The sequence below is a fragment of the Coffea arabica genome, chromosome 7c (genome assembly GCF_036785885.1).
Source record: "Coffea arabica cultivar ET-39 chromosome 7c, Coffea Arabica ET-39 HiFi, whole genome shotgun sequence".
Lineage (NCBI taxonomy): Eukaryota > Viridiplantae > Streptophyta > Magnoliopsida > Gentianales > Rubiaceae > Coffea > Coffea arabica.
The window spans coordinates 841,446-868,947 of record NC_092322.1 but is presented as its reverse complement, the minus strand read 5'-3'; the positions used below and the strand labels follow the sequence as shown (position 1 = coordinate 868,947).

Below are 27,502 nucleotides of genomic sequence, written 5' to 3'. Positions count from 1 at the left end.
TAAAAATGCTAATCCCATAAAGGCATGCATACAGAGACACAAAAAAGTTTATCATTCTTGATTTATCATAAATTTGTCTTGCATCATTTGGAAACTCAACTTATTACTATTCGCATCGTGGGAATGTATATGCAATTATTTTAGAAATTTGTCTTGTCAAAATATTCTGTTTATTGAAACAAGAAAACAAATCTTTGGATTTTGATTTAAAAATTGAAAGGACAGATACGTAAAGTTGTATTTTCCATAAGATACTTTCTTTCCATATCTCTGCAACTCTCAAATATGAGAAATATGTTTCTTTTATTTTCTTTCATTGAACTGTGCATCTTTTCCCTTCTTTTCCTTTCTTTTCTTTTTCTTTTCTATTCCTTCATAAACTCCCAAACTAAGGGCCTGTTTGGAAGGTGAGTTTTTTTGGTGTTTGTATAAAACTTTACTGTAGATCACTGTAGAAGTTGTAGAAAAACTTTTATAAGATAAAAAGTTTTTTTCCTTTTTATTTTCTTTCTTTCTTTTTCTTTTTTCTTTTTTTTTCTCTTTTTCTTTTTTCTTTTCCTTCCTCCCTTCCTGTTTCTTCTCCTTCCCCCTTCCCTCCGCTGTTCCCTCTCCTGAGTTCTCTATGGCAGCAACTTTCCTTTTGCCTTTTTTTTTTTTTTCCTTTTTTTCTTTTCCATGGCAGCCACTTTCCTTCCCCACCATCCCTCTTCTCCCTTCTCCCTCTCCCTTCCTTCCCCTGCTGCCCCTCCCTTTCCCCTCTCCTCCCCTTCCCCGCCACTTTCCCTCTCCCCTTTCGCGACGCGTTATGGTCGCACCTCTCCCCATCCCTTTCCTTCCCCGGCCGCCCCTCCCCTTCCCCGCCACCCTCCCTCTCCCCTCTGGTCTGGCCCCTCTCCTTCCCCTCTCCGCCCCTTCCTCGCCACCCTCCCTTTCCCCGCTGGTCTGGCCCATTCTCTTCCCCTCTCCCCTCTCCCCTTCCCCCGCCGCCCCTTCCTTTCCCTTCCCTTCTCCTCCTTTGCGATCTGGTCGCGCGACCAGATCAGTCAGAGGGGGAGGGGGAGGCAGACGCTAAGAGGAGAGGGAGAGGGAGAAAAAAAAGGAAAAATTTTCAGAAAGGCACCATAGATTGGTCAAAGGGGGAGGGGAGAGGAGGAGAGGGGTTGAGGTAGAGAGAAAAAAAAAGTTGAAGGCCGGAACTAGCGGCCGGAATAATGATCGGCGCCGGAAGTGGTGGTGGAGTGGTGGCCGACGGCGGAGGATGTGGTGGGTTGGGTGGGGGAGGAAAAAGAAGAAAAAAAAAAGTTGAAAGGAAAGTTTTTTATGTATTTTTGAAGTGTGTAGGTTAAAAACTTTGATAAGTTTTTTGGGGTTCCTGTAGCAAAAGTTGTTAAAAAACTAGTATTATACAAACTTGGTAAAAACTTGAGGTGCAAACAGGCCCTAAACGTTACAAAATCGTTTGGATCGAACGGTCACAAATTGCGAATGGCACCTACGCGGTGCTAATCTCTCTGGAATCCATACTCCACGAAGTACCAGATCCAAGCTTCTTAAACCCTGGTGGGCGTCCTTCTTTCTCTAGCAAAATACTTTAAACCCTATCTAAACCAACACTGAACATTCCTTTCTAAACGCCCGGTAAGGCCTGGGCAGGGCGAAGATCCCCATCGTTGTCGGTGATGGCATCAGTAAGCAGCAAAGCCAACCCACTCATTTCGACCCTTCCTCACATTCTCACATGGCCCAGGTTCCGATTCCGCACCATGTGCAGCGGCCGTCTCGGCTTCGCTTCCTACTCCTCCTCATCCACATCAGCCTCTGTCTCACCTGTCACTTCTGAAACCCCAGTCGCCGGAACAAAGGTTCTTGAAACTTTCAAGGAAGAATTCGAAATCGGATCGCGCCCAATTACGCTGGAAACTGGAAAGATCGCTCGGTTTGCTAATGGGGCTGTTGTTTTGGCCATGGAAGAGACAAAGGTTCTCTCCACTGTTGCTTCGGCTAAAGGAGACGGCGTTCGCGATTTCTTGCCCCTCACTGTATGCTACTGATTCCTTACTTCGCCCACTATTGTCTACTTTATGCAAACTTTTCTTTTCTTAGCCTCGAAAATCCCTGCCGAAGTCTTTAATTGAGTAAGCTGTAAACCGTGCGTTTTTCATCAAGTTGATGCGTCGTTTAGTTAAAAAAAGATTTAACAGAAAGTGAACATTATAATAAGACGTAAATGTGAAATCAACTTGATTGCGATTACTCCAGCGTCATGGGTGATATTAGCGGGTGAAATCATTGTGATGGGGATTACTGTAGTGTCATTGGTGATGATAGTAGGTGAAATCAACATGATCGGAATTACTCTAGCTTCAGCTTTCATTGCTGATGTTAGTAGGCGTCATTGGTGTTGGCCTGTTTCGAGTGCTCAATTTGGTTGAAGAACGATAATTGATAAGCACCTTGCTGTGTTAGTATATACTATATATGGAGAATTCTCAGGAGGAGGTGGTGTTAGAAGTGTCTGATGTCGGTCTAAACTCTATGGTTAATTTTGTTTTGGGTTCTGCATGGACTTAATCATCCTTTATCACCTAGGTTATGGAGTGTTTTTTCATGTTTCTTCTTCTTTCATTTCCCCATGCTTGAATTTTTTCCTAGTTTCTACTATAAAATTTATCACTTCCTCAGCCTAAGGTGGTAAATAGATACCTTCATTGCCATTTGTTTTAAAAACTTTTCAGGCCTATTTTCTTAATGAACACTTTGGCTACTTGCAAGGTTGAATACCAAGAGAAACAGTTTGCCCAAGGCGTCATACCAAACACATACATGCGAAGAGAGGGCGCTCCAAAAGAGCGTGAACTTTTATGTGGTCGTCTTATTGATCGACCTATACGCCCCCTTTTTCCTCCTGGATTTTACCATGAGGTTCAGGTATAATGTTTAATGCGTCATATGTCCTATTTTCCCTCTGTTGAACTTGTATTCGAAACCTTGTGCTTTAGAATATCTTAACAAAATAATATGAACTTTTTTGCTTTTCCAAGGTAATGGCAAGTGTTCTTTCTACAGATGGGAAGCAAGATCCTGATGTAATGGCAGCTAATGCTACATCTGCTGCTCTTATGTTATCAGATATCCCTTGGGGTGGCCCGATTGGTGTGATACGTATAGGGAGAATTTGTGGTCAGTTCATAGTTAATCCAAGCATTAATGAGGTAATAACATACCTGTAATATTACTATCAGAATTTTCCTCTTTTGTACTGAATGTCATTTAGAGGTGTGCATGGATGTCTGGTGCATACAAATATGGCTTGGTTAAGTATGCTGTGATGTTTACTCCTATTTCAGGTCCCATATTGGACCTAAAAAGTAATCAAATCTTGTATTTTTGAACTCCTCAAGTTTTGAATACATGTCCAAACCTTCTTATTGTCTTGCAGCTTAGCATGAGTGATCTCAATTTGGTATATGCTTGCACAAGGGATAAAACACTGATGATAGATGTACAAGCGCGTGAAATTTCAGAAAGGGATTTAGAAGCTGCACTGAGACTGGCTCATCCTGAGGTGAGTCATTGGCTTTTCAAAACTTTTGTGTACTCCACTTCTATTTTACTAAGATGAATATCTTTCTGTGTTTAGGCAGCTAAGTATCTAGAGCCTCAAATCAGACTGGCAGCAAAAGCTGGTAAGCAGAAGAAGGAATACAAGTTGTCCATGGTATCAAAAGAGACTATAGAGAAAATCAGGAATCTAGCTGAAGCACCTATTGAGGCTGTGTTCACTGATCCTACATATGGCAAGGTGTGTAAAATGATAATAGGCTCCTCAGTTTTTGAATTTCAAATGAAGCTGTACAGTTATATTTCTTTGCTTCCACATCTCCTTATTTGTCGTATTTCCATTCCTTTACATTTAGTTTGAGCGTGGAGAAGCCTTAGATAGGATAACTCAAGATGTCAAAAAAACGCTTGAGGAAGAACGTGATGAAGAAGGCTTGAAATTTTTATCAAAGACGGTTGACACAGTAAGGAAAGAGGTATGCTTATCAAACAATGAAATTTTGTCTATCTTGCATTAGTTTCTTGAATTTCATGTATCCCAACTGCATTGTTAGTGCCGCTGCACTAGTTTTCTTAATTTTCTTGACTGCCATTTGTTTTTTTATTTCCCAGATGAGATTTTTCATGTTGTCATAGGACTTGTTAACCTACATGCTTTGCAAGTCTTTATGGTCTCTTCAATGTTGGTTGGCAGGTTGTCCGCAGAAGGATTATATCTGAAGGATCAAGGGTTGATGGCAGAGTTCTTGATGAAGTTAGGCCTGTGTATTGTGAAGCTGGTAACTTGCCTGTGCTGCATGGATCATCTTTGTTTTCACGTGGAGATACTCAGGTTTCAGGCAAATTAGTCTTTAAGTTAGTCTTTAAGTTTGTCGAGTGAAGGAGATTTTTGGATGTCATATGTCATGCATTTGCAGCTTTTTAATTGTACAGTTTCCAATGCAATAGATGTTTAATATGCAGGTACTTTGTACTGTGACTCTTGGAGCTCCTGGACAGGCTCAACGATTGGATTCCGTTGTTGGTCCTTCGACCAAGCGCTTCATGCTTCACTATAGTTTCCCCCCATTTTGCATTAATGAAGTTGGGAAACGAGTTGGGCTCAACAGACGTGAAGTAGGACATGGTAAGTTGATTGTTCTCTTCATTGCTACTAAACTATAAATAACTAAAGACAGTTTGATTTTTGCCTTTTCATGTTCACTTCTTGTTGGCATTAGAGGCGTAGTCCAAGTTGAGTCCAGTATTTGGCTTGTTGAGATCAAGCTCTTTAAATTAAAATTTGGCCAATTAGTGGATGAGCTCAAGCTTGACTTGCTTTGTTGGTATTCAAACTGGAGTTCTAGTCTAAACATGTTGTACTACTTGGCTGCATTAGTCAGCACACTCAGTGCAAGAAATATTAACTTATGGTGCTCCACTAGGTTGAGAATTTATGTACAAGAGTAGTTTGAGCATAACTCCTGCTTGTGGCTGAAAGGAAGCTTAAGGATTGTGTCAAGCCTGAGATACTCTTCAGAGGCTCTGCTCATTTGCATTCATACTCAGTGTTAAGCTTGTTACTTTGCATTGGTTGACTGTTTAATGTATAATCCTGTGTCTGCTTTCTCATAACATGTCATGACACATATATGCACACATAGATTGCCGACCACTAATTATAAATTGAGATGAAAGCTTAGCCTTTGGAAAATTCATATATATCAGAATCCTTGTGATGTGGATGAAGGCTCTTAGGTCGTTACATCTTACATTTGGGTCATGGATAATTATTTTCTTGGCTGTTTGAAGTAAATCAACAGCTTTGGAAGATCAATTTTATATTTACTTACTAGTTCAATTTTGCCATTGCACTTCTTTTATGTTCCTGGATGAAGGCTCTTAGGTCGTTACATCTTACATTTGGGTCATGGATAATTATTTTCTTGGCTGTTTGAAGTAAATCAACAACTTTGGAAGATCAATGTTGTATTTACTTACTAGTTCAATTTTGCCATTGCACTTCTTTTACGTTCCTTATGTGATAATGTTTACATTTGTAAGATTTTTAGGATGCTATGACTTGATAAAAGGCTTTGTCTTTTGTCACTTCTTTTCTGGTGGAAGTAGTTGCTTGAATCTATGCACTATGCTTCTTTGTGGTAATGAGTTGCTTCTGGTTCCTTTTTTAAGTTATATACTTCTGTTACTTTAGTATGAATTTCGCTTGAGTGGTGAGTTGATGTGATCATTTCATACAGGAACTCTTGCTGAGAAAGCTTTGCTGGCTGTTTTACCACCTGAAGATGACTTTCCATACACAGTTCGTATCAATTCTGAAGTCATGGCATCTGATGGTTCCACATCAATGGCAACTGTCTGTGGAGGTATACTGTTGATTCCCAACAATTGCTGCATATAATTTTCTGGCTTGCACTTAATCAACATGTATTTTGTTTTTGCTTTGCATTTTGTGCCTTAGTTGCTCTTGGCTGGTAAGCAAATACTGTTTCTCCTAGCATTGTAAGTGCACACACTTTTAGAAGTATTGTATTAGTTTGACCCAATATCAGACTGTTGCTGATGTTCTGAATTATGTTCAATTGGATTCATTTGAGTATACATGAAAATTTCTATTCTTCATGGCCCTCGGCTGCTAAATATATATATTTTCATTAGTTTATTCTGTTGTTCTAGGCAGCATGGCATTAATGGATGCAGGGATCGCGGTGAGAGAGCATGTTGCAGGTGTATCAGTTGGTCTTGTTAGCGAAGTTGACTCTGCAACTGGTGAAATCAAGGATTATCGTATATTAACTGATATTTTAGTATGATTCTTCTTTAGCTGTATCATAAGATTCTTCTTTAGCTGTATCATAACCTAGGGAAACTAATTTGCTGGCAAGTACAGTTGAATTGGTTAAATTGCAAATTTATCATATAATACATGATGCATATTGCTTGCCTTTACCTAACCTTACTTAGATGTTGATTTCGGCTCCAACTATAATATAGGATGTCCACAAGGGCTTTATTCTTCTAAGAAAATGTCAATCTTTTTCAGCTGGTAAAGAAAAAGAAACTATCAAGGGCTTAGTAAGTTCTCTGAGTGGTACAAACTGATTATTTAGTTAGTCTGTCTTAGGCCCATAGAGCATGGGTAGCAGGATTGCAGACAATTAGAAGATCCGAAGTTTAGCTTAAATCACATCTTCTGTGCTTGATAGTATATCTCTTAGAGCCTATCTGAAGTATACATCCTGATATTTACTAATTTTCTTCATACTTGTACTGGTTTGATATGCGGAAATCAGGGTGAAGTAAAATATGGATTATGAGATTGGATTGTGGAAAGTCATTCACTTATTTTCCGGGAAATGACTGCCCCCGATTGTCATATGAGTTTCATCAGCCAATACTTTTTGAGTTCCTTGGACATTTAAACACCAGATTTTAAACGGCTGGTGTCAAACTCAAGCATAAATGGTTGGTGTCAGAAAATTTTAACTTTTTCATCATAAAATTCTGAATCATGCTTGGTCAAAAGATGGACAGAAAGACACAGTTTTGTATACTCATTCACAAAGTAGTATTCTTTTCTATTTCTCCTTTAAGATGTAATGATATTAATCTTTTGTATTTGGTCATATGTTTTTAGCTTCCATTTCCTGAGCCTATCCTTCTATTGCTTTTATCTACTGTCTTTTAGGGGCTGGAAGATCATCTAGGTGACATGGACTTTAAAATTGCTGGCACTCGAAAGGGAGTTACAGCAATTCAATTGGATATAAAACCTGCTGGGATTCCATTGGATATTATATGTGAGTGCCTGGAACCGGCCCTTAGAGGCCGGCTTCAGATCCTTGACCACATGGAGCGAGAGATTGATGCACCACATGCTAAGGATGACCGGAATTCTCCTCGATTAGGTAACAAGCATTTTTGTGGTTTAAGTTTCATTTCTTCATGTCTTGTTGCTTTCCATCTCTTACCTGGTAATTTCAATTTTAATTTCTTCAACTAATCTATTTGTGTTATTTTCATTATATAGGAGTTAGGACTTGTATCCAGATAGGGTCTTGGAAATGACATTGCCCTTAAAGCTGTTACCTTCTTGTTAATCACATTTGGCTAATGCATATATAAATATTGTTTCAGCCACATTAAAGTACAGCAATGATGCTATTCGCCGCCTGATTGGACCTCTTGGTGCTTTGAAGAGAAAAATTGAAGAAGAGACGGGTTAGTTGTAGCTTGGCAATGTCGCCAATTTCACTTCATTACACTGTAGATTGTTTGTCTTAAAATAAACAATAGGGTTATGCCTTTAAAGCTAAGTTTTGCCTGAATTGGTTAGTTTCTTGAAAGTAGAGTTTTGGCATGTCAACTTGGAATTATACAGTTTAGGTTTCTACTTTTCTCTTGGTTCACACTTCTATTTGTTGCTCTTGCTGCACTATTTTCAATTTGAAACATGATAGGTTTATCTTGTTCTCTCCTACCGACATTTTCTCTGATGCTGCATTTTACATTCCCGTTCTAACTTGGGCATACCCTTGATGACCTGTTTCTATTCAAAAAGTGATGCCACATAGATATATGGAGTCTCTGTCTCTATTACATGCAGATACATCAAAAGGTTTTCTGCAAGTGACTGAATCTGGACTGAGTATGTTAATACAGAGTTAGTTTGCATGACATTAATTCTTTTGCCATCTAATCTCTGTGGTGAAGTAGGTGGAAAACCTAATTTCTTTGCACAACCTCTTTATTGAGTTTTTTTTGGGCCCGAATATTGAAGTAACAAAGGTTCATCACTTATTTTCTCCCTTAGTCCAGCACTCCAGCTGCTCAAGACAGGAATAGGATATTCTGAGCTTAATTGGCATTTTACATGTTTGATATACTTTTTCCATCCCTGATTTTTTTTTTGGTTGCCAATTAGAATATTTGGTACTTGTGTGATATTTTATTATGTAGACAGAGTATAATTCATGTACAATATCACTCTGTGTATCTTTTTCTACTATTGCTCTTCCTGCATTATTTCTCCTTTGTTATTGTTTTCCCTTCTCTTTTTTTCCTACTTTCATGTCTTCCATGCTATGACACTGTAGTAACCTTGTTTGCTGTTACGGAGTCATTACCTTTTGGAGTCCCAAACTCAAAACTTTGCGCAATTGTATTAACTTCTAATCTTGGAATGAGTACATCTACAGGCACATTTACAAAAAGAAATGAATTACTTATGTGCATGCTATTCTTGTTTTTGGAAGTATTGGAGTGTTTCTGACATTTTCAAATAATACAGGTGCAAGGATATCTGTAAGTGATGGAACACTTACTTTACTTGCTAAAAATCAAGCAGTAATGGAGAAAGTACAAGAGAAGGTACTTTCAACATTCTATCACCTAGTGTTTTCCTTTTGGTACTGGATTAAGGTGTTCCAGTCTCATGGCATTTTGTTGCAAAATTGATGTTTCTTGTTATAAATATTGACATAAGCTACAGGTGGAATTTACAAGTGGTCCAGTAATCTCCTCTCTCCCAGAAAATATATCAGGACTCTTGTTAGTTTGATTTCTTAGTTTCATGTATTAAGTATTCCTGTTAGGGATTCATTATGTTTGCTTTAGTTGTTTCAGATGTAGGTGATTTTAAACTTTTTGTAAGCTAATTTCTGCTTTTTAATTTTAATTTTAATTTTTTTCCTTCAATTAGGTTGATCTAGTAATTGGCCGTGAGATAGAAGTTGGTGGCATCTATAAAGGCACTATTACCTCAATAAAAGAATATGGCGCTTTTGTGGAATTTAATGGTGGTCAGCAAGGTCTGCTTCACATTTCTGAATTGTCAAATGAACCGGTAGGTTCCTCTCTCTCTCTCTCTCTCTCTCTCACTCACTCACATGCACACACCAAATGTCCAAACAAAGACAAAGAAGCATGAATATGTCACACAATCTTGAATGATGATTAAAACCCTGTTGTTCTCATTAAAATACGTGATTCTTTTTAGGAAAAGAAATTGGATTTTGTCTCCATTAACATTTGTTCCTTAGGTATAAAATTCTTCAAAGCTATCTCATGTGCCAAACATGTTCTAAAGTTCTTAGAAGCCATTTGCAGAATTCATCGAAGTTCTGGTTAACCTGTAATGTCAATGTTGCCCTTCTAAATTTCAAATTGTCATGTGCAACCTTCGCTGTATTACCACATTTGATATCGCATGTGTGTGCTTAATTGGTTTTTTAGGCAGTATTTGAGAGGTTTAAAAGCATATGTTGTACTGAACTCAGTTGATATCTTACATGGTTGCTTCTTGACCTTCTGATATCTTGCAATGATATAATTTTATATGTATTTTTTTATTTTTTTTACACTAGGTTACTCGAGTTTCAGATGTAGTATCAGTTGGCCAGCAACTTTCATTAATGTGCATAGGGCAGGATGTTCGTGGTAACATCAAGTTATCTCTTAAAGCTACTCTTCATAGAATTGGATCCAATGCAGATGATACAGTTGGAGAATTGAAGGTTTCAGCCCCAAAAGAGCCTAATGTTTTACCACCCGTTAATCAGCTGCACATTCAGCAGGAAAAGGAGGATTCTCCCTCAGAAGATCAGCCTTTTGAACACAATATGAATGTGGAAATATCGTCATCATCCTCACCTGCGATTCTAATCCGAAGCGCTGCTGAGTGTGAGGAAGAGGAAAAATATTCTGCTGTGGATTTGAGTTCCAGAAACGGTTCTTCTACTTCCAGAAGCTCTTTAAAATTGAAAACTGAAGCACCTGATCTGAACTTTAGAAGTGACGATGAAGATACGGATGAAAGACACTCTGCAGACCCAAGTCTGTTGCAGAACAATCCGAATGACATGGAAACCGACAATGTGGCTAACATAAGTGCGAGGCGGCTGAAGATTGGTATGGTGTTGACTGCTAAGGTTCATCAGATACGCGCACGTGGCTTAGTCCTTGACTTGGGTGGTGGAATCCGCGGAATGTATCGATTTGAGGTATCTGGAAGCTTAATTCATTCTTAGTTGAGCAGCAGTTTCTAGAATGTTTCCTGTTTAATTTTTAGTTTGAATTGCATATGGGTCGGGAACATGCATGTCTGGAAGTGTTTGTCTCTTTGTCTTGTCAGTCAGAAGGCATACACAGACAACAATGATTGAGACACTTGTCTGGCAATTAAAGGGGACCTTGTATTGTGCTGTAGCCCTTAATTAGTAGCTCAGTCACTCTCCACTTCCCAATTGCTGCATAGAATTGTGCAAATCTAGTGCTTTTTTAGCAACTACTTCTGTAATAATTTTAAATGTTTGGAAGATTGCTTGTGCAAAGATCATGTCAAGGAAGCATAACATTTTTGGTTTAACAGCTCTAAGAAAGCATTACATGTTTGATCTTTCCTTCTTCCCTCTGATTGCAGTTTTTCTTTCATTTTAATATGAAACTTTGCCGTTCTTCCTGGTATAATTTCTGGTAAACTCTTTACAAATCTTTCTCGAAAAGTCCAAGTTTGTCAAATCTTGTTGGTAATTGAATCATGTCACTGTCCTAAAAAAAAATGAAATCCTGGCATATCATGTAAAGGGTAGCTTACCACTTGAGGCGCTCATGTTCAAATATAATTTTAGGACGTGCTTTTCCAATGCCAGTGTTAGTTTAAAAAGCATAAAATGTTCTCTGCGTGGCGTTTTCCATCATTCTTTAAATTTAGCATTTCATGCTATTGCTTGTATCTAAATAAGTACTATAAGAAAGCAAAATGCCTTTAAATATTTACAAATTGGACTTCCCATCTCTTGCATTTGGGTATTTCATTGTGTAATTTGCTGTGCAGACTGGTGTCAAGAGGTACTTTGGGGTTGGTGAAGAGCTACGGGTGAAATGTTCAAGTTTTTCTGGTAAGGGGATTCCGGTCATGTCTTTGTTCGAAGAGTAGTGCACGGCAGATATCCTCATCCTGTGAGTTACTTGTCTTGACGGCAGATAGATTGGATGTAATACCATACACTCGTTTATACAACAAGACATAGCCACATGATTGCAATGTGATCAAGGAGTGAAGCATGTCTTATTTCGTGTCTCCCTTGTGGTAATGAGTACTGCTTTACTAGGTATTGGAATCTTCTGCACCTGCTGCACTTCAGCTGTACATTCAAAATAGGCGGATTCACTGACATCAACTAGATGGATAGGTATGCCCTTTTTTGCATGCAGTAGTAAGTTTTGGAGGGCATGTTTGTTTCCCTCTCTTGCCTGTCTGTTTACTGCCATTTGATTTCCGTTGAAGAGGAAATTAATGCTTTACGTTTTGAGGGGCAGGGATTTCGTTTGTGCTGGAACTGGATAGAGCATCATTGATGGCTAATTTGTTGCTTCGAAAGAACTTAGTTCCCGAATTGACCATGGTTGTAAATATGAAAAAGCAATTGAGTGAATCCAGTTGTTGTATTCACTTGATCATCCTCCTTTAAGCGAGCCTATTTCTCGTCTTCCTTGTGAGATCTCAACGCAAACAGTTGCAAAAAAATATAGTCAGCAGTTTTGGTTGTCGTACACGGGTTAGTCAATACGAGAGATAATATCACTTTCTGGAGATCTCTACTGGTGTTAGTGCTTGACCAGCTCAACCAGACTTAGTTGGCCACCATTTCAAGATAATGTTGGGTTTCCCTGTTACGAGTTTTTAAAAGTAGAATTTTTTCCAGGGAGGGCAAAAAAAAAAAGAGAGAGTAGAATATATGTGTATGTAACATCAATTGATGAATGGAATGGAGTCTTGGTTTCTAACGTGATAATCTTGGTTCGTGCTTCACCAGCCCTTGAATTCTGAAAACTTCCTTATGAAGCGCTACATAAGAGAGATCACATTTGTTCTCGAGAGGAAACGGTTGGTCATTAGGTCGAATTTTAAGTTAGTTGGTCTATAAAAAATGAACTAGATTAGGATGTTTGTTTGTAAAGGAGAGATAATGATATAAGATATAGGATAGAAAGTAAGATAAAAAAAAAATAGGGGAATACCGGATCGGCTGTCTTTTTTATTTAGACAATTCATTTGTTTTACACAAACTGGCAAACCATAAATATTCGCAGAGGATCCGCTTCTTGTACCATAATGCAGCCGCACGAAAATGCAATCTGCGGCCCTCATCTTTTTCCTCTCTGTTCTGAACTGGGGTGTCTTCCCCACTGTCCTTCCTGTCTCTGGGAATGTTCCAACAAGGATAGGGACATGCTGCTAGATAGCCATTCTGTCAATACCAGTTCCTTCTCGGACGACGAATAATTCTCAATGATAAGATACTTTTGCTTCCCTCCTCCAGTTGTTAAAGAAAATTCCGATGACGACGGCACACTCCCATATTCCTAAAGCATGATGGTATGTTGATCACGCGCGGTTCATCAACTCCTCCAGGACACGCCAAAGAGGGGACTCTTCTTCTTCTTCTTCCTATTACAATTTCAAAAGGTTTCTCCCATCCTCCTCTTTTTTTCGTAATTTTTTTTGTCAATTTCTGAAAGAACTCAGACTTTTAGCATATAAATCGAAATCTCCGAACAACCTTCAAAATCAGCAACTTCACTGAAGGTGTTCAGGGAACTTATAAACTAACCCTCCAAACTCCCCCCCCCCCCCCCCCCATGGTCTATGTCTTTTTTCGTAATTAATATGGAAGAATGTAGACTTCGACTTGGACAGTGGAGAGCGGACCCGGATGAAAACTTGACATATCATTTTACAAACTTTTGCGCCGATATTTTTGAATTCGCGAGACTGTCTAAAACTCCAAACAGTACCGAATGGGATCTCCTCCTCGCCAAACAGCCAAAAAAGTACTACTACTGTTTTCAAGATGCCAATTTCCTTTTTCTCCTTCGAAATCCCATTGGCATTTTCCAGCTTTGAAGTTTGAACGATGTATTATGTCAATTGACACGTCAATTTCAGAGAGTCAAAACTCAAAAGTGCTTCGGAACACACGGATTGGTGGCACGAGAGAGAGAGGAGGAAGCATTTTACAAAAAATTAGATAAATATGCTATCGCTGGCAGACTATTCGATGTTCGAATCGAAATTCATTTAGTGAAAATTGATTTGGATTTGATTCGTCAATTAGTCAAAATAAACTTGAACGAGAGTTTACATTCGATAAAATTTTTCAGCACTATTCGAGCACGATTCAATTAGTATAAAATTAGGTTTATATGTAAAAATTTTAAGTTACTTGAGTTCGATTCAAGTTGGGCTCAATCAAAAGTTCATTCAAATTTGGTTACAAGCCAAGATTAAATAAATTTCCAGATTGGTTAAAATAATCTGCCAGATTTAGACACGAGTGAGACGGTATAGCATGCGTTCTATACCTGTATTTTGCACAAGACGGTCCCACCAATGTTTAACTATTTGACTCTTCGTAAATTCACCGGCTTGAATACGGTACCACTAGCACCAGTGTCCGTAGTATAAAAGGTCGTGGACGCAGATTAACCGGTTTTAACCCTTGGCCGGAACAATTTTCCGTCAAAATCTGGAATATTACTACTACTTAACAAATCTTTAATCGCAAATTAGTTTTTCCAGGCAGACAATAATATATGCACACGAACTTTCTCACTTTTTTTGCATTTATTTATTTTCACGTACTATACAGATTTACTATTCATTTTCTAAATTCCAGAGGTCGATTAAAAATGTACGTGACCGCATGAAGGGTGGTACGCATCAATCATCTACGGTTTTCTGATAGTAAACGGAAAGCAGATGAGTCGTTTTATCGGTCTATGAAAATGCATAAACAAGACCGAATATGGCCACACGGATAGGTTGCGGACCATTGAAAGATGGGGGAGGAAGCTGGCCGAAGATTATTTGTTTGACCCTTAATTATTAGTATACTGCTACCATCATGTTTGAAACTTTGAAGAGGAGGAAAAACAAGTACTCTACTCGAGCGCAGCGCAGTCCAAGAAAAGACAGAGCATTAGCCGCGTTGCAATTGTTTCTCCACTGAAGTCCAGAAAATCTCTAGAATTGAAAAAGATTCCCGAAGAACAGAAATGTTTACCGCGTACTACTTGCCAATCCAAAATTTAAGGGAAGAAAAAAAAAAAAGCTTGAAAAGACCTTCATATTCATGAATGGGGTCAACCTGCAAGGCCAAAAAGCTTCCAGTACCAATAATCTTCTTATTAGCCAACTCCGGCGCCAACTAATGCTGTCCGGGTGTGGATTGTTGGATCCTTAATCTAACATTATATGTGAGGGTTTGTTTGGATTGTGAATTATTAGAGATATTTTTACTGTAGTATTTTTTGTGATGTGATGTATGTGAGATAAAAAGGTAATTGGAAAGATAAAAAGTTGTGTTGGAAATTGTAATGATGATGTAAGCAAATATATTTTAACAAATAAATCGCAATCTTGCAAGCTATCAATTAAAATGATCAAATATAGTTTAGGTTTAATGTATCTAATAAGGTGTGGGCCTTTAATGTGTAGAGACTTATGGGCTCCTATTTCTATGATGGATTGAAATAGGGTTAAAAAAGGTAACAGGAATGTTACTTATAAATAGGGTTATGGTCCTTAGGTCGCAAATATTATTCTAGTTGTCGTATTTTCTAGTATCACAAAATAGCTCTTCCTTAATATCCCATCGTCATGAAAGATATCAGAGAGAAACTAAAGGATTCTCTCAAAGGATTGGTAAATACGTGTTGACCTGGAAGGTCATCCCAATATCTTTGGAGATTCATATATCAATTTGTCGATATGAATCCAGGTACGCTTCCGCTATTTTATCGTTAATTTATTTTTTAATAATCGTCATATAAATCTTGAATGTAACAAATGATAGTTTTCACCGATGATTAAATTTAGATAATCACCCTAACACGGACGCCCTTAATTAATTATAAATAATGTTTAAACTGATACTAATAATTACCAGTATTTGGGTAGTGTACTGGTAAAACGTTGGACTTGTAGCAGGAGCGGTAGTAGTAGACTAGGAGTAGTAGGTATCACATATGAATAGCGAGAAAATGACGGCACTACCCAGCTCGGTGGTGGTGGTATGAAAAAGTCAGCGTTCTCGAAAGCAATAATACTAATAGGGAGAGTTCATTGGCCTCCCCGTCAACGTCAAATTCGGATTGTCTCGGCACACAAAACTACAAACATGAGAAGCTTCAGCTGAGTTTAAACAGGAGTAGTAGTAGTAGGTATAGTAGCAGCAGTATTTAGTCCATTAGGCAAAATGTGCGTGCGTCGCGTTTGGGATGAGAATATTTCAATTCCAGAAAGGACAGCTAATGCTGGGATCTCCGGGACACGCAATACACGATGTGGTGTTCTAAATAATCTTCCAGAGGAGGAGGAGCAGGCACATATATGATAACCTTGAAATTGAACGATTTTTCAGAAAAACTCTCTCGACGCATTTCTTAATCATGTTACTACCTTTTCTACGTTACAGTAGTATTATAGTAAGTAACTTTTTTTTTTTTTTTTTGACAGAAACTCCAAAAAAAAACTTGCTAGAATAATCGATCAGAAATCCTAGAGATCTCATATTTGGGCAGACCCGATCCTAAAACATTCAATGATGGGTCAAATTGTACCGCATCATCAATTCATCATCATCTCAACAAGTACAGGACACCGCAAGAAAAGAAGATGGATCGTTGGGTCTTTAAACATCGAACGAATCTGCCCGAGTTTTTACCTTTGAAAAATTGCCCAAACTTATCCAACAAGTAGTCGTGGAGTGCGACAGGCATTTCATCCTGATTTCTCCTTCCTGACATCAACACGTGACGTGATTGCGTTGCAAAAATAGGAACGAGATACTCTGCTGCTAAGGTACGACACGTACTTGTAGCTTAATTAATTTGTACAGTTGCCCTATTTAAATCCGATTCTTTTTCCTTTTCCTAGCTCTGTTGAATTATTAAGGAACAATCAATAGCGCTTTTTTTTTTTTTTTTTTTTTTTAAACTCATAATTTTGTCAATAATCTTAGGTTCAATTGAATGGCTTCCCATCTCTTTAAAACGATGCGTTTTGAAACTAAAAAGCTGATGGAGGTAGCAGATGTTTTGGTAAAACGACATTAACGCACTAGAATTGATATTTCACACAAATAAGGAGAAAAAAAAAACACGAAATTAACAACTGTTATGATCATGAATCAGAGGCTTGTACTTGGATCCAAAACTAGCTTCAAAACTCACTATTCCATGTATTTGGAATTAAAAGCCCTTTATATCCACTTGAGATCCTCGGTGACATGTTTTCTATGCCAACCCAATGCCACCAATGATATTGCGCCAAATGTCATGTTATTATTTACACTTGTGTTAAACCAAACTAAATTAAATTATTAGAAAATTAAAGTGTAAATAATAACATGACACTTGGCACAATACTATTGGTGGCATTGGGTTGGCATAGAAAACATGTCACTGAGGATCCCAAGTGCTTTACATCTTTCCATGTATTTGGAGTAAAAACTAAATACCAATTACTAGTTTGGATCCGGAATGTTTGGATGAGAATGTTTTTCAAAAACTAGTTTTTTTGCTTAAAAGTCACTGTTTTTCAATAACAATTCCTGTCTGGATGGGAATATTTTTCAAATACAATAAAAATTTTTTAAAAATTAATTTTTAAAAATTAGTTTAAAAATTTTAAAAAAAAAACTCAAAACATATTCTAAAAATTTTTCTACTCTTAAATATCCCAACATATTTTCTGAAAATATCTTAAAATATAATCTAAAAATTCTCCTATAATAAAATTTTTCAAAAACACTTCAAATACAGATAATTCAAATAGAGTCCTGTGGGTTTTGCTGGCCTTTGGAGGAGGGGGGGGGGGGGGGAGAGGGGAAGCGTGGTCCCCTTTCTTAATAATAGACGGCAATTAATTATCACACAGGATTGCGAAATGACTGCTAAAGGCCTCATTCTCATTTGTTTAAGGTGGGAACATTAATTAGAGGAGGCTGCGCCAAATTATTAATCTGACAACTATTAAAATCCAATCCAACCCAACCCAACCCAACCCCGCCTCTAAGTAATAATTATCCCAACCCAACCGCTGTTACCGCACAACGATTCCATCCTACTAACCGTGTGGAGATAAAGTGCCTCTCTTCCTTCCATCCTTCCCAATCGAGGAAAGGAAGGGAAGAAGGAACCATCTCACTTTGTTCTTCATTCGTCTTCTCGTTCCACTTTCGGGCCTACGCTATTAGTAGTAGTATTACCGTCTCCAATTCACACGTCGCTCGCCCCTGTGCTCTTCCTTCCTTCCTTCCTTCCTTCTTCTTTCCCTCCTTTGCATTTATAGCAAGTAGTACGTACCAGCATCTCTCTCTCAGAGCCATAACTGTCCAAAGTTCAATCAAATTACATGCAGTTCTCAAGCCTGTATCCTGTCCATTTGACAACATGCCTCCTCATCTTCATTCTCAACTTGTTCTCATTCACATTTTCCGATCCTCGAATCGGTGAATCCGGCCTCTTCTGCGGCCTGAACAGACCGCCTCCGAACACCAGCTACATCCCACTTTTCGTCAAAGAAATGGAAAAAATTTCAGCCCTCGTCACCGACAACAACTGGGGCCATTATGCAATGAACCAAACTCGCATATCCATCTATGCCTTGGCCCAATGCTACCAAGATCTTTCTCACACTGATTGCCTCCTCTGCTACGCTGCGAGCAGAACCAGGCTCCCTCGTTGCCTCCCCGCTGTATCAGCTCGTATATATCTCGACGGATGCTTCCTGCGCTATGATGATTATAATTTCTTCAACGAGAGCACTGATCCCATTAGAGATACCTTCAACTGTAGCAGCTCAGCCGGGGTGGCCACTGCTGAAGAAGCGGCGAGTTTTGGGAAGAGAGTTAGGGAATTGGTTGATAATGTTAGCACAGCAGCTGCGATGGGTGGCGGGTATGCAGTGAGGGATCTGAATGGAGTGTACGGTCTGGCGCAGTGTTGGAAGACTTTGAGCAAACAAGGTTGTAAAGAATGTTTGGCCAAGGCAAGCAGAAATGTGAAAGGATGTTTGCCTAGCAGGGAAGGCAGGGGATTGAATGCTGGGTGTTACTTGAGGTACTCCACCCAGAAATTCTACACCGATCGGCCTCAGAATGGCGGCAGCAGTTCCGGTAAGTGTATGAATGTTTTATTAATCGCACATAACATGAGAGCACTACCATCCATTCAAGACTGGGTGAGGAAGAAAGAATTGAACTTGAATTTGATGAGTTTCATTTGTAATTTCAATTCGCTGCTTAAGTTTTCATTTTGATTCAGTGCTGATATATATGTTCCATTTCTGTTTCATGAAACGCTTATCCCTTTTCCCCTCCAACATTTTCGAGTCTAACAAGTTATTAGGTTTATTTTTATTTTCTGTGGTTTCATAAGCTATTCATCTTTATTTTTGTTTACAAGTTAGTCAAAGCTGTTCAATATTATTATTATATCATATTTATATATTTCCAGCATACTTTTATCATCTTCTGGACGTTGAAGTTTCCTCCCTCGTCAATATCTTGGTTGATTGATTGATTGATATGTGTCGTCGTGACAGTCGTTTTTTCTTTAACTTGTCAAACAATTTATTTATGTTAGTGGTAGTCGTTTTTTTTTTTTTTTTTAATTCTTTGATTTGGAGCCGGTGGCCGCCTACCATTTTTATATTTATCCATTTATTTACTTGTTTATTTTGAACTTTCTTCGTTGTAACCATCGCGTCGTTTTCAGGAGCCTCAAAAACTGGAAAAACAGTGGCCATAGCTTCGTCTGTCACGGCCTTCTGTATGATCTCTGCTTTTGCAGCTTACGCATTATACGCAAGATTCAAGAAAACCAAGCAAGGTACTACTCTATAAAAGATTGATTGATGACCAAAAGCAGTGTGGTAACTTCTTGTGAATTGCATCGTAGTGTAGCTCAGTAATAACAAAACGTTATTGGTGCAGAGCGGAGAAATCTAGGCCGAATCTCCAGCACATATAACAAGTCCAATTTGAACTTCAAATATGAGACTTTGGAGAGAGCCACAAATTATTTTGATCCCAAGACTAAAATAGGCCAAGGAGGAGCCGGTTCCGTGCATAGAGGAACTCTCCCTGATGGAAAAGTTATTGCTGTCAAGAGACTATTCTTCAATACCAGGCAATGGGTGGATGAATTTTTCAATGAGGTGAACTTGATTAGTGGGATTCAACACAAGAACCTCGTGAAGCTGTTGGGTTGCAGCATTGAAGGCCCTGAGAGCCTGTTGGTTTACGAGTTTGTCCCAAACATGAGCCTTGATCAGTACCTCTTTGGTAATAATATATAATGATTGATGACATTAAATTGTTGCTGCCACGCTATAAGTCTACAAGAGCTTAAAGGGGGCTGACTTTTCACATTCCTTTTTTTTTTTGTGGCAGATAATAAGGAAGTTAAGGTGGTTCTAAGTTGGAAGGAGCGGTTTCAAATTATAGCGGGAATAGCAGATGGGATTGCATTTCTTCATGGAGGGGCAGAGATCAGAATAGTCCACAGAGACATCAAGGGCAGCAACGTGCTTCTTGATGAGAATCTTACTCCAAAAATTGCCGACTTCGGATTGGCTAGGCATTTTGCTGACGATAAAACTCACCTTAGTACAGGAATTGCAGGGACATTGTAAGACAAAAATATTATTGAAATTGAAAAAAAAAAAAAATTCTGGAGAGTAATGCTTGATGTTCGGCTTTGCAGAGGATATATGGCTCCTGAATACCTAGTCAAGGGACAGCTGACAGAGAAGGCGGATGTGTATAGTTTCGGGGTCTTGGTTCTGGAGATTGTCTGCGGTAGGAAGAATAACGCCTTTGTGGAAGAGTCTGTATCTCTTTTGCAGACGGTAAGTAAGATCATTTTATTATTTTTGTAACCGCAGCCAAAGGCTTCAAATTTGGAGATGATAATGCAACAGGAATTTTGTCTTCTGACCACAAATTTGTTCGTTCGGATCAGGTCTGGCAGTTTTACAAATCGGATAAACTTGCGGAAAAAGTGGACCCTTCTCTCGAGGGTGAGTTTCCAGCGATTGAGGCATCGAACGTGCTTAAGATCGGGCTTCTATGCACCCAAGCTTCTGCATCTTCAAGGCCATCAATGGATGAAGTCGTTGAGATGCTTACAGATTCTAATGGTCAAGTTCCCGAACCGAATCAACCGCCGTTTATAAACTCCAGCGTGCTGGCTCCCAGTTCTACGGGGTCTTACAGCAGCACGAGCAGCTTGCTTCGAAATGCATTCAACAAATTCGAGGCATCTTACACGTCTACGGAGTCATCCAGCTTGCAGGGTTCCAGAAGTCACGAGCTGCGGGATTAGCGGTCCCCTTGGATTTCATTGCTTGCTCCTGTAAAAATTCTGGTGCTTGTGTGGCCTCTGTAAAAAAGCGTTAACTTAATCCCCGGTGTGAAAATTTTGAAGTATCCTATTCCTAGGACACAAAACACAACCAACGGTAGGAATTTTGTAACATCTTTTCTAATTCTTCTTCTTTTGGAGAGACAAAGGTATATTAATTATTTGGTAGGGGTCATATGTATCTGTAAAAAAGCTAAGAAGATTTCCAGAAACCGTGGAGCCGTTACTGGTATGAAAGCAGAGGGCTGGCGGACAACATTCAACAAAAGGCAGCAGCAGGCAGTTATGATTATGACAGTGATCCAGCAGCGATTGCGCTAATGGCTCCTTTTCACCATCAGCCAGCAGCCACCCAAAGAGGGAGTGGGGACTGCTGCTGGCCGCTACTTCTAAACACCTTTCCTCCTGTTTTTCTCGTAAAAGCAAAAATTGTTCTCAAATCAACACCGACAGGGATTAGCTGAATTTGGCGGTTGCTTCGGACACCCCCCCCCCCATGGGGCATGCCCTAGATATCATATCATATTATATTTTCTGTCAATTGGACGGCGCCGATTTCCGGCCGGAAGAAACTTTTTAGAGAATCAGAGATTTCAGGTGATGTTAAATATCTATTATAACTCAACTCCAACCAACCTGCTGCTTGTATGCGTGAATCATGAATGAGGTTGGGACCGTCTGTGCCCCCCTTCGTGTTAACTCGTGGATATGTCATAGGACCCCCCTTTCCTTTCGTGTTGGATGAATGGCAAGGCCACAACACAAGCACAAACACAAAATCAAAAGCAGTAGACACCCCAACCACGTGGAATTCAATGGCGGATCGCTCCTGTTGCTTTCAATCAGCTCACCAGCAACTCTCTTACTTATTGTCTCTGCACTTTCTTCTTAATCAGCACACTCACTCGAGTACGTACAAACCCAGACCTTTGAGGTACTGATGCATACGGAGAAAAACTGAAGACAACTCATCAAACTCCCGGGAGATCTTTTACTTTCTGTAATTTCTTCAACTTATTATTACAGCACAAGTGTCCTCAACTCGTAATGATAACTTAGTGCATGTTTGATAACATAAAAAAGTGCTGAAACTGAATTCATTCAGACATTCAGATGTTGTGGGTGTTTGATAAATAAAAATTCACTTGCTGAACTTATTAAGTGGTGCTGAATTTATATGTATTTTTTTCAGTACAAGAATCGTAGCTGAATGCTTAATTTGATAAGAGTCAAGAGATTTACTTCAACTATTTTATCTTATCTACCAAATATATCCCTGTTTGTTAATTACATTCAAAATCCTTATTTAATTAAACAACCTAATATTCCCCATTCAAAATCCTTATCTAATTAAACAAAACAACCTGATATTCTCTATTCAAAATTCTTTTTAACAATAACATTTTTTTGCAGTAATTTTCATCCACAAACATTTATATTTTGATTTTTTTTGTGCAGATATATATTATTTATGTGATGCAACTTATCCACACACACGTGGCTTTATGACACCATATCAAAATATTAGATATTGGTTGTCTGATTTTCGAAATGCTTCTCGTCCAAGATCAAAAGAAGAACGCTTTAACCAAGTACATGCAAGATTGAGAAATGTAATTGAACGTGCTTTTGGAGTATTAAAAGCTCGTTTTTCCATTCTCAAAACGATGAAACCATACCCTTTTCCCACACAAAAAAATATTTATGCATTGCTCTTCACAATCACTGTCATTTTCGTACCTAACAATTTTAAGTTAATTAAACCATAGGTTCTATTTTCTTTTTGGATTAAAAGATAGAAGGGCAAAATTGTACAATTTAGCTTATTAAGCATTAAGTTATGAATATTTATCAAACAGTATAAATAGATTCAGCATTAAGATTCAGGCATTCATATATTTCTTTTCAGTGCTTAAAATTCAGCAAATTAATTATTTCAATATTCAGAATTCAGAATTCAAATTCAGTGTTATCAAACGGAGCCTTAGTCCATTCACACCCTAAAGATTAGACTAGACAACACACGCATTTCACCCACACGCGCCATCGTCTTAAAATTAGGTACCAATGCAAGAAAAAGAAAATAATACCCCCTTTAGCGGGCTAGAAAATGTAAACAAAAATTATTTGAAATATTATTATTTAGAATAACAATTGTAGCATTTTTATAACGTAATATACATCAAATAAAGATGATTGAAAAAATAAACAAATGATTGATAAGCATATTGTATATTGTAAGTATAAGTAATTTAGGTCAGGAACGGCTATTAACCAGACAAAATGAAATATAAGTAAATAACTCCTAATTAAAGACGTACTTCCACTGTTTTCTTCCAACACCCTAAAATTAGGTAGTCTAATAGTTTATAAAAATTTTAGGGATAATTGCAGAAACCTCCCCTGAGTTTCTGACATTTGCACTGACCTCTCTTATGGTTTGAAAAATTACACTAACCTCCCCTGAGATTACTAATCCTTTACAAATTCAGTCCAATGGATTAAAATATTATTTTAGGAAGTGAAATTAGAATTTTTTTATCAAATTTGTCATTTGTACTATATGTCCAATGAATGACAAAGTACTATAAATCAATTAACAATTAATAAACTTTAAGGAGTATAATTTATGGGCAAACACGCATTACTCATTTAAAGTATATTAACGTAAACAGCAACATCCTTCAGATCTCGCTCGAAGGGACTAACCGCCCAACCCGTGGCACCCAGGGGTGCAACCCCTCATGCTGGTCGAGCGTGGTACAGTGCTTTACGCTGCCATTGTGGTTAAGGAAATAAAGTTGCGCCTTCGCTAATAGTTATAGCTTTTAGTGCAATGGTAAGCGCTTGATCCTGACAAAGTACCGGATTTTTACGGATATTTTACTTTCAAATATTTAATTTATGATAAATATATCAACATTTGTAAGTAAAATTCAAAAATTATTATAGTAACATTCTTGCAAAAAGGAAATTGATATGTTATTTATTTAATATAAATTAAATATATTTTTAAAAAAATAAATGGCCCATAAAGTATTAATTTTTTATGGTTTTCATCCATTACACGAGTAAAGTATTCGCTCTTTATGTGCATTTTATTCTGAATCATTTAATTTATATTAAATACATAAATATTTGTAACTAAAATTGAAAAAATGTTATATTAATATTTTTACGGAAGAGAGATTGGTAGGTTTTGTATTTAACAAAAATTAAATATTTAAAAGTAAATACAAATATGTATTTGAGCGTAAATATTTGTATTAAATTAAATATTTGAAAATAAAATACCCTTAATGAACCGGTACTTTAAATAGTTACCGCCTCTTTATAGACAAACACGCATTACTTATTTAAAATACTGGCTTTTTACAAATATTTTACTTTCAAACATTTAATTTATAATAAATATATCAATGTTTTTAAGTAAAATTCAAAAAATGTTACAGTAATATTATTGTAAAAAGGAAATCGGTAGGTTATTTATTTAATATAAATTAAATAATTTTTTTTAAAAAAATGGCCCATAAAATATTAATTCTTTATGACTTTCATCTATTACATGAGTAAAGTATTGGCTCTTTATGGGTATTTTATTTGGAATCATTTAATTTATGTTAAATACATAAATGTTTGTAACTAAAATTAAAAAAATGTTATATTAATATTTTTACGGAAGAGAGTAAATATGTATTTGAGCGTAAATATTTGTATTAAATTAAATATTTGAAAGTAAAATACCCATAAAGAGCCGGTACTTTAAATAGGTAATGCGTATTTGTCTATAAATTATACTCTTTAAAATTTATTAATTGTTAATTAATTTGTAATATTTTGTCATTCATTGAACATGTTGTACAAAGGACAAATTTGGCAAAAAATTCTAATTTCACTTCCTAAAACAATATTTTAATCATTTGGATTAAATTTGTAAAGGATTAGTAACTTCAGGGGAGGTTAGTGTAATTTTTCAAACCACAGGGGAGGTCAGTGCAAATATCAGAAACCTCAGGCGAGGTTTCTGCAATTATCCCAAAATTCTATGATTAAAATGATAGCGGAAACAAAAGTAAGATGCAAACGACATTTTCCTAAGTGGAAGAAAATAGTGCCTACTCTACTCTACCGTACAGTCTACTCTTCCACCACAACAACACTGATTTCGTCTTTCTCAAGCATGTCATAGAACTCTTTAGTCCGCCTCTGGTTGTTCCGGTGGTGCATTTTCCAAAGGCCTCCTGCCATGACCCCAAAAGACATCCCCAATACAATCGCCTTGAAAACACTTGGGCCTTTGTTTGCTACATGTCCAATCCTCTGAGCAGCCATTTTTGGGCCTGACAATTTCCACAAGTTGTTTGCTGGACTTCTTATTTTTATTTCATTTTCATTTTCATTAAACAAACAGGAACAACAGTTGATGTTGAGAACCTTCAATCATAAAATTCCCAATGAGCGCATGGATTTGAAACCAGATCATTCTTATTACTGGTATTTCGCTAAACAAATTTCGGATGAACACAGAAGCGCTAGTGAAGAGCTGTCAACTATTGCGAGAACTCTCCTTCGCCAATATCCGGCGCAAAATACCCCATGGACACGACACGCTGAAGAAGAAGTACATCTCGAGATGAAGATTTTTTTTTTCTTTTCTAAAAAAGCCTAAATGAAGTCGATCTTCTGAAGTGAAGATCGGTTTCAGGATTCTTGGGAAAAAGTAATAGCAGTATCAACTTCTATCTAGGTCGCAATTTAAAAGAAAAATTCTTAAAAAAGATCATTCAGGAAGCAAGTGGAAAGTTAATCTTTAAATCAATCATACCTATAAGTTCTTTAATACAGAACTTGAAATGGAAATTAAGGACAATATGAAAAGTCAGAGTCCAAAACACAAACAAACCTCTGTTCTCTGCTTCGTAATGGAAATCGACTAGGCCCAACCGCGAAGGCGAGACGGTAGCTATAACAAGGAGGAGACGGAGACGGAGACGGGGACGCGTACACTTGAAATAGCAACGCTGCTGGCGTTCCAGTGGAGTGACTCTAGAAGTAGCCACCGAAACAATCCAAGTGCCCGAAGGAGAGTCGCTGTAGATTCGTCGTTGCAACTCAGTGACTCGTCTTTCTACTGCATCGTGTGATAAAATTTATGGACCCCGTCATTTGGACACGTCGGATGTTGAACCCTATTTTGACTTTTTCCGTAGAGATTTCCTGATCTACCGCAACATGTACTAAAAGAAAATCAATTGACTATCCTTTCCAGTCTCTTGAGGTCGACTGAATTAACAATCTTTCCTTATTTGGGGTAATCTACGTTTTGATGTTCATAATGTGTGTTGGTCTGTGATTTACAGCCAAAGGTCGCTGTTTTGCCGCCATGTAATGTTGGCCCTCTGAATAATAATAATCAAGTTTGTTTAAAATTATGTTTTTAATTTAATTCAATAAATAAATAACAAAAATCATCTTACCTCAATATTATGTGTATAATGTAATATATTACTTCTTTTTAGTATGTTAGTATAAGAGTCAGAACTTTCAAATCTTTAAAATTGATCACCACAAATTTTGCAATTATTAAAAAGTTTGATATGGTTGAAATGCGCAAAACACTCTTGACGATACGTGCCTCCAAAGTATTTTTAGAATCGATATAGAAAATCTTGTGCACCGCCATTCAAAATACAGCAGTCGACCCCCAAAAGTTATTATTTCCCTTTGATCTGCACAATCATATTTCCCAATACCTTACTTTGCCTGAAGGAAATAGAGTAATAGGAGAAGAAATGAATATAGAAAAAATGGTGTTTAAAAGAAGTTTTGCATCAAGAGAAGAGTACAAATTTTTTCAAAGAATTTCAAAGTATTGTAAGTTAAGCACGATTCCTTTAGAAATATATGCTACATGTCTAAATACAATATATAATGGTTTTTAAATACAAATTGTAGTAACTTTGTAATTAAAATAAAGTCATAGGATTTGTAACCTACACAAGATAATTCATATTTAAATTATTTGTAAGTAACACAAATAACGACTCATTGTTTCTTCCACGTAACTCATTTGACCAAATGATTCCCACTCAAATTATTTATAATTTCTATTTTTAGTTGTGTAATTACTCTATTCAAAAATAGTATAACTCCCAATATTACAATTTGTAATTTCCATAACCCCCAAATTGAATTACATTATAACTCCTTGAGAGTTTTGGTCAAACAAATTTCATATTTTATTAAAATACTCCAACATGTAGAATTTGTCAATTTTACATTTCATGTTAACTGATACTGGTAGACATATATAATCCTTTTGCTCATTTTTATTGGTTTGACCCAAGATGGATTTACCGTTGGATGTGAAGAATTCGAGATGATACTTCTTGGCTACAACGACAAGTATTCCAGCAGAGACTCATCCCACCCTGGAATTGTTTGGGTCGAATAAACTCCCCTGACCCGAAGTACTCCTGGTACTTTCGATAACGCAAACGTAGCACAA

At 37.5% G+C, this 27,502-nt stretch overlaps 3 protein-coding genes across 8 annotated transcripts; 2 read left to right on the top strand and 1 right to left on the bottom strand.

Annotated features, from left to right (window-relative positions):
* Positions 1–606: 606 nt before the first annotated feature.
* On the top strand, positions 607–11,996 carry LOC113699199 (polyribonucleotide nucleotidyltransferase 2, mitochondrial). Of its 4 annotated transcripts, XR_011817605.1 has the most exons (17): positions 607–2,039; positions 2,773–2,928; positions 3,042–3,212; positions 3,440–3,565; positions 3,641–3,802; positions 3,918–4,037; positions 4,256–4,393; positions 4,525–4,687; positions 5,802–5,927; positions 6,238–6,368; positions 7,250–7,469; positions 7,699–7,782; positions 8,852–8,931; positions 9,263–9,406; positions 9,927–10,562; positions 11,396–11,753; positions 11,881–11,996. XR_011817605.1 is itself a non-coding variant. In XM_027219381.2 (16 exons), exons 1-16 carry the CDS (start codon positions 1,680–1,682, stop codon positions 11,495–11,497), a joined length of 2,919 nt encoding a protein of 972 aa, XP_027075182.2. In that variant the 5' UTR covers positions 607–1,679; the 3' UTR covers positions 11,498–11,996. The 4 variants fall into 4 exon arrangements, 3 of the variants coding, with proteins under 3 accessions (XP_027075182.2, XP_071913003.1, XP_027075183.1); XM_027219381.2 differs by having other exon boundaries at positions 11,396–11,996; XM_072056902.1 differs by having other exon boundaries at positions 1,793–2,039; positions 2,736–2,928; positions 11,396–11,996.
* A 5,741-nt stretch (positions 11,997–17,737) lies between these two features.
* Positions 17,738–21,619, top strand: LOC113698212 (cysteine-rich receptor-like protein kinase 42). Its single transcript, XM_027217936.2, has 6 exons — positions 17,738–18,743; positions 19,345–19,458; positions 19,563–19,913; positions 20,022–20,259; positions 20,335–20,479; positions 20,593–21,619. Exons 1-6 carry the CDS (start codon positions 17,981–17,983, stop codon positions 20,953–20,955), a joined length of 1,974 nt encoding a protein of 657 aa, XP_027073737.1. The 5' UTR covers positions 17,738–17,980; the 3' UTR covers positions 20,956–21,619.
* A 3,365-nt stretch (positions 21,620–24,984) lies between these two features.
* On the bottom strand, positions 24,985–26,215 carry LOC113698211 (cytochrome c oxidase subunit 5C). 3 transcript variants are annotated; one of them, XM_027217935.2, is made up of 2 exons: positions 25,898–26,215; positions 24,985–25,334 (listed from the first exon to the last, which is right to left on the bottom strand). In XM_027217935.2, exon 2 carries the CDS (start codon positions 25,324–25,326, stop codon positions 25,132–25,134), a length of 195 nt encoding a protein of 64 aa, XP_027073736.1. In that variant the 5' UTR covers positions 25,327–25,334; positions 25,898–26,215; the 3' UTR covers positions 24,985–25,131. The 3 variants fall into 3 exon arrangements, with proteins under 3 accessions (XP_027073736.1, XP_071912728.1, XP_071912729.1); XM_072056627.1 differs by having other exon boundaries at positions 24,985–25,604; positions 25,898–26,186; XM_072056628.1 differs by having other exon boundaries at positions 24,985–25,428; positions 25,898–26,185.
* Positions 26,216–27,502: the final 1,287 nt, after the last annotated feature.

Coding starts and splice junctions, on each gene's coding strand:
- LOC113699199 (XM_027219381.2), top strand. CDS start 1,680: ATGGCATCAGTAAGCAGCAAAGCCAACCCACTCATTTCGACCCTTCCT. Junction 3,566..3,640: donor TGAGACTGGCTCATCCTGAG/GTGAGTCATTGG, acceptor TTCTGTGTTTAG/GCAGCTAAGTATCTAGAGCC. Junction 6,369..7,249: donor GTATATTAACTGATATTTTA/GTATGATTCTTC, acceptor ACTGTCTTTTAG/GGGCTGGAAGATCATCTAGG.
- LOC113698212 (XM_027217936.2), top strand. CDS start 17,981: ATGCAGTTCTCAAGCCTGTATCCTGTCCATTTGACAACATGCCTCCTC. Junction 18,744..19,344: donor GAATGGCGGCAGCAGTTCCG/GTAAGTGTATGA, acceptor CGTCGTTTTCAG/GAGCCTCAAAAACTGGAAAA. Junction 19,914..20,021: donor CCTTGATCAGTACCTCTTTG/GTAATAATATAT, acceptor TTTTTGTGGCAG/ATAATAAGGAAGTTAAGGTG.
- LOC113698211 (XM_027217935.2), bottom strand. CDS start 25,326: ATGGCTGCTCAGAGGATTGGACATGTAGCAAACAAAGGCCCAAGTGTT.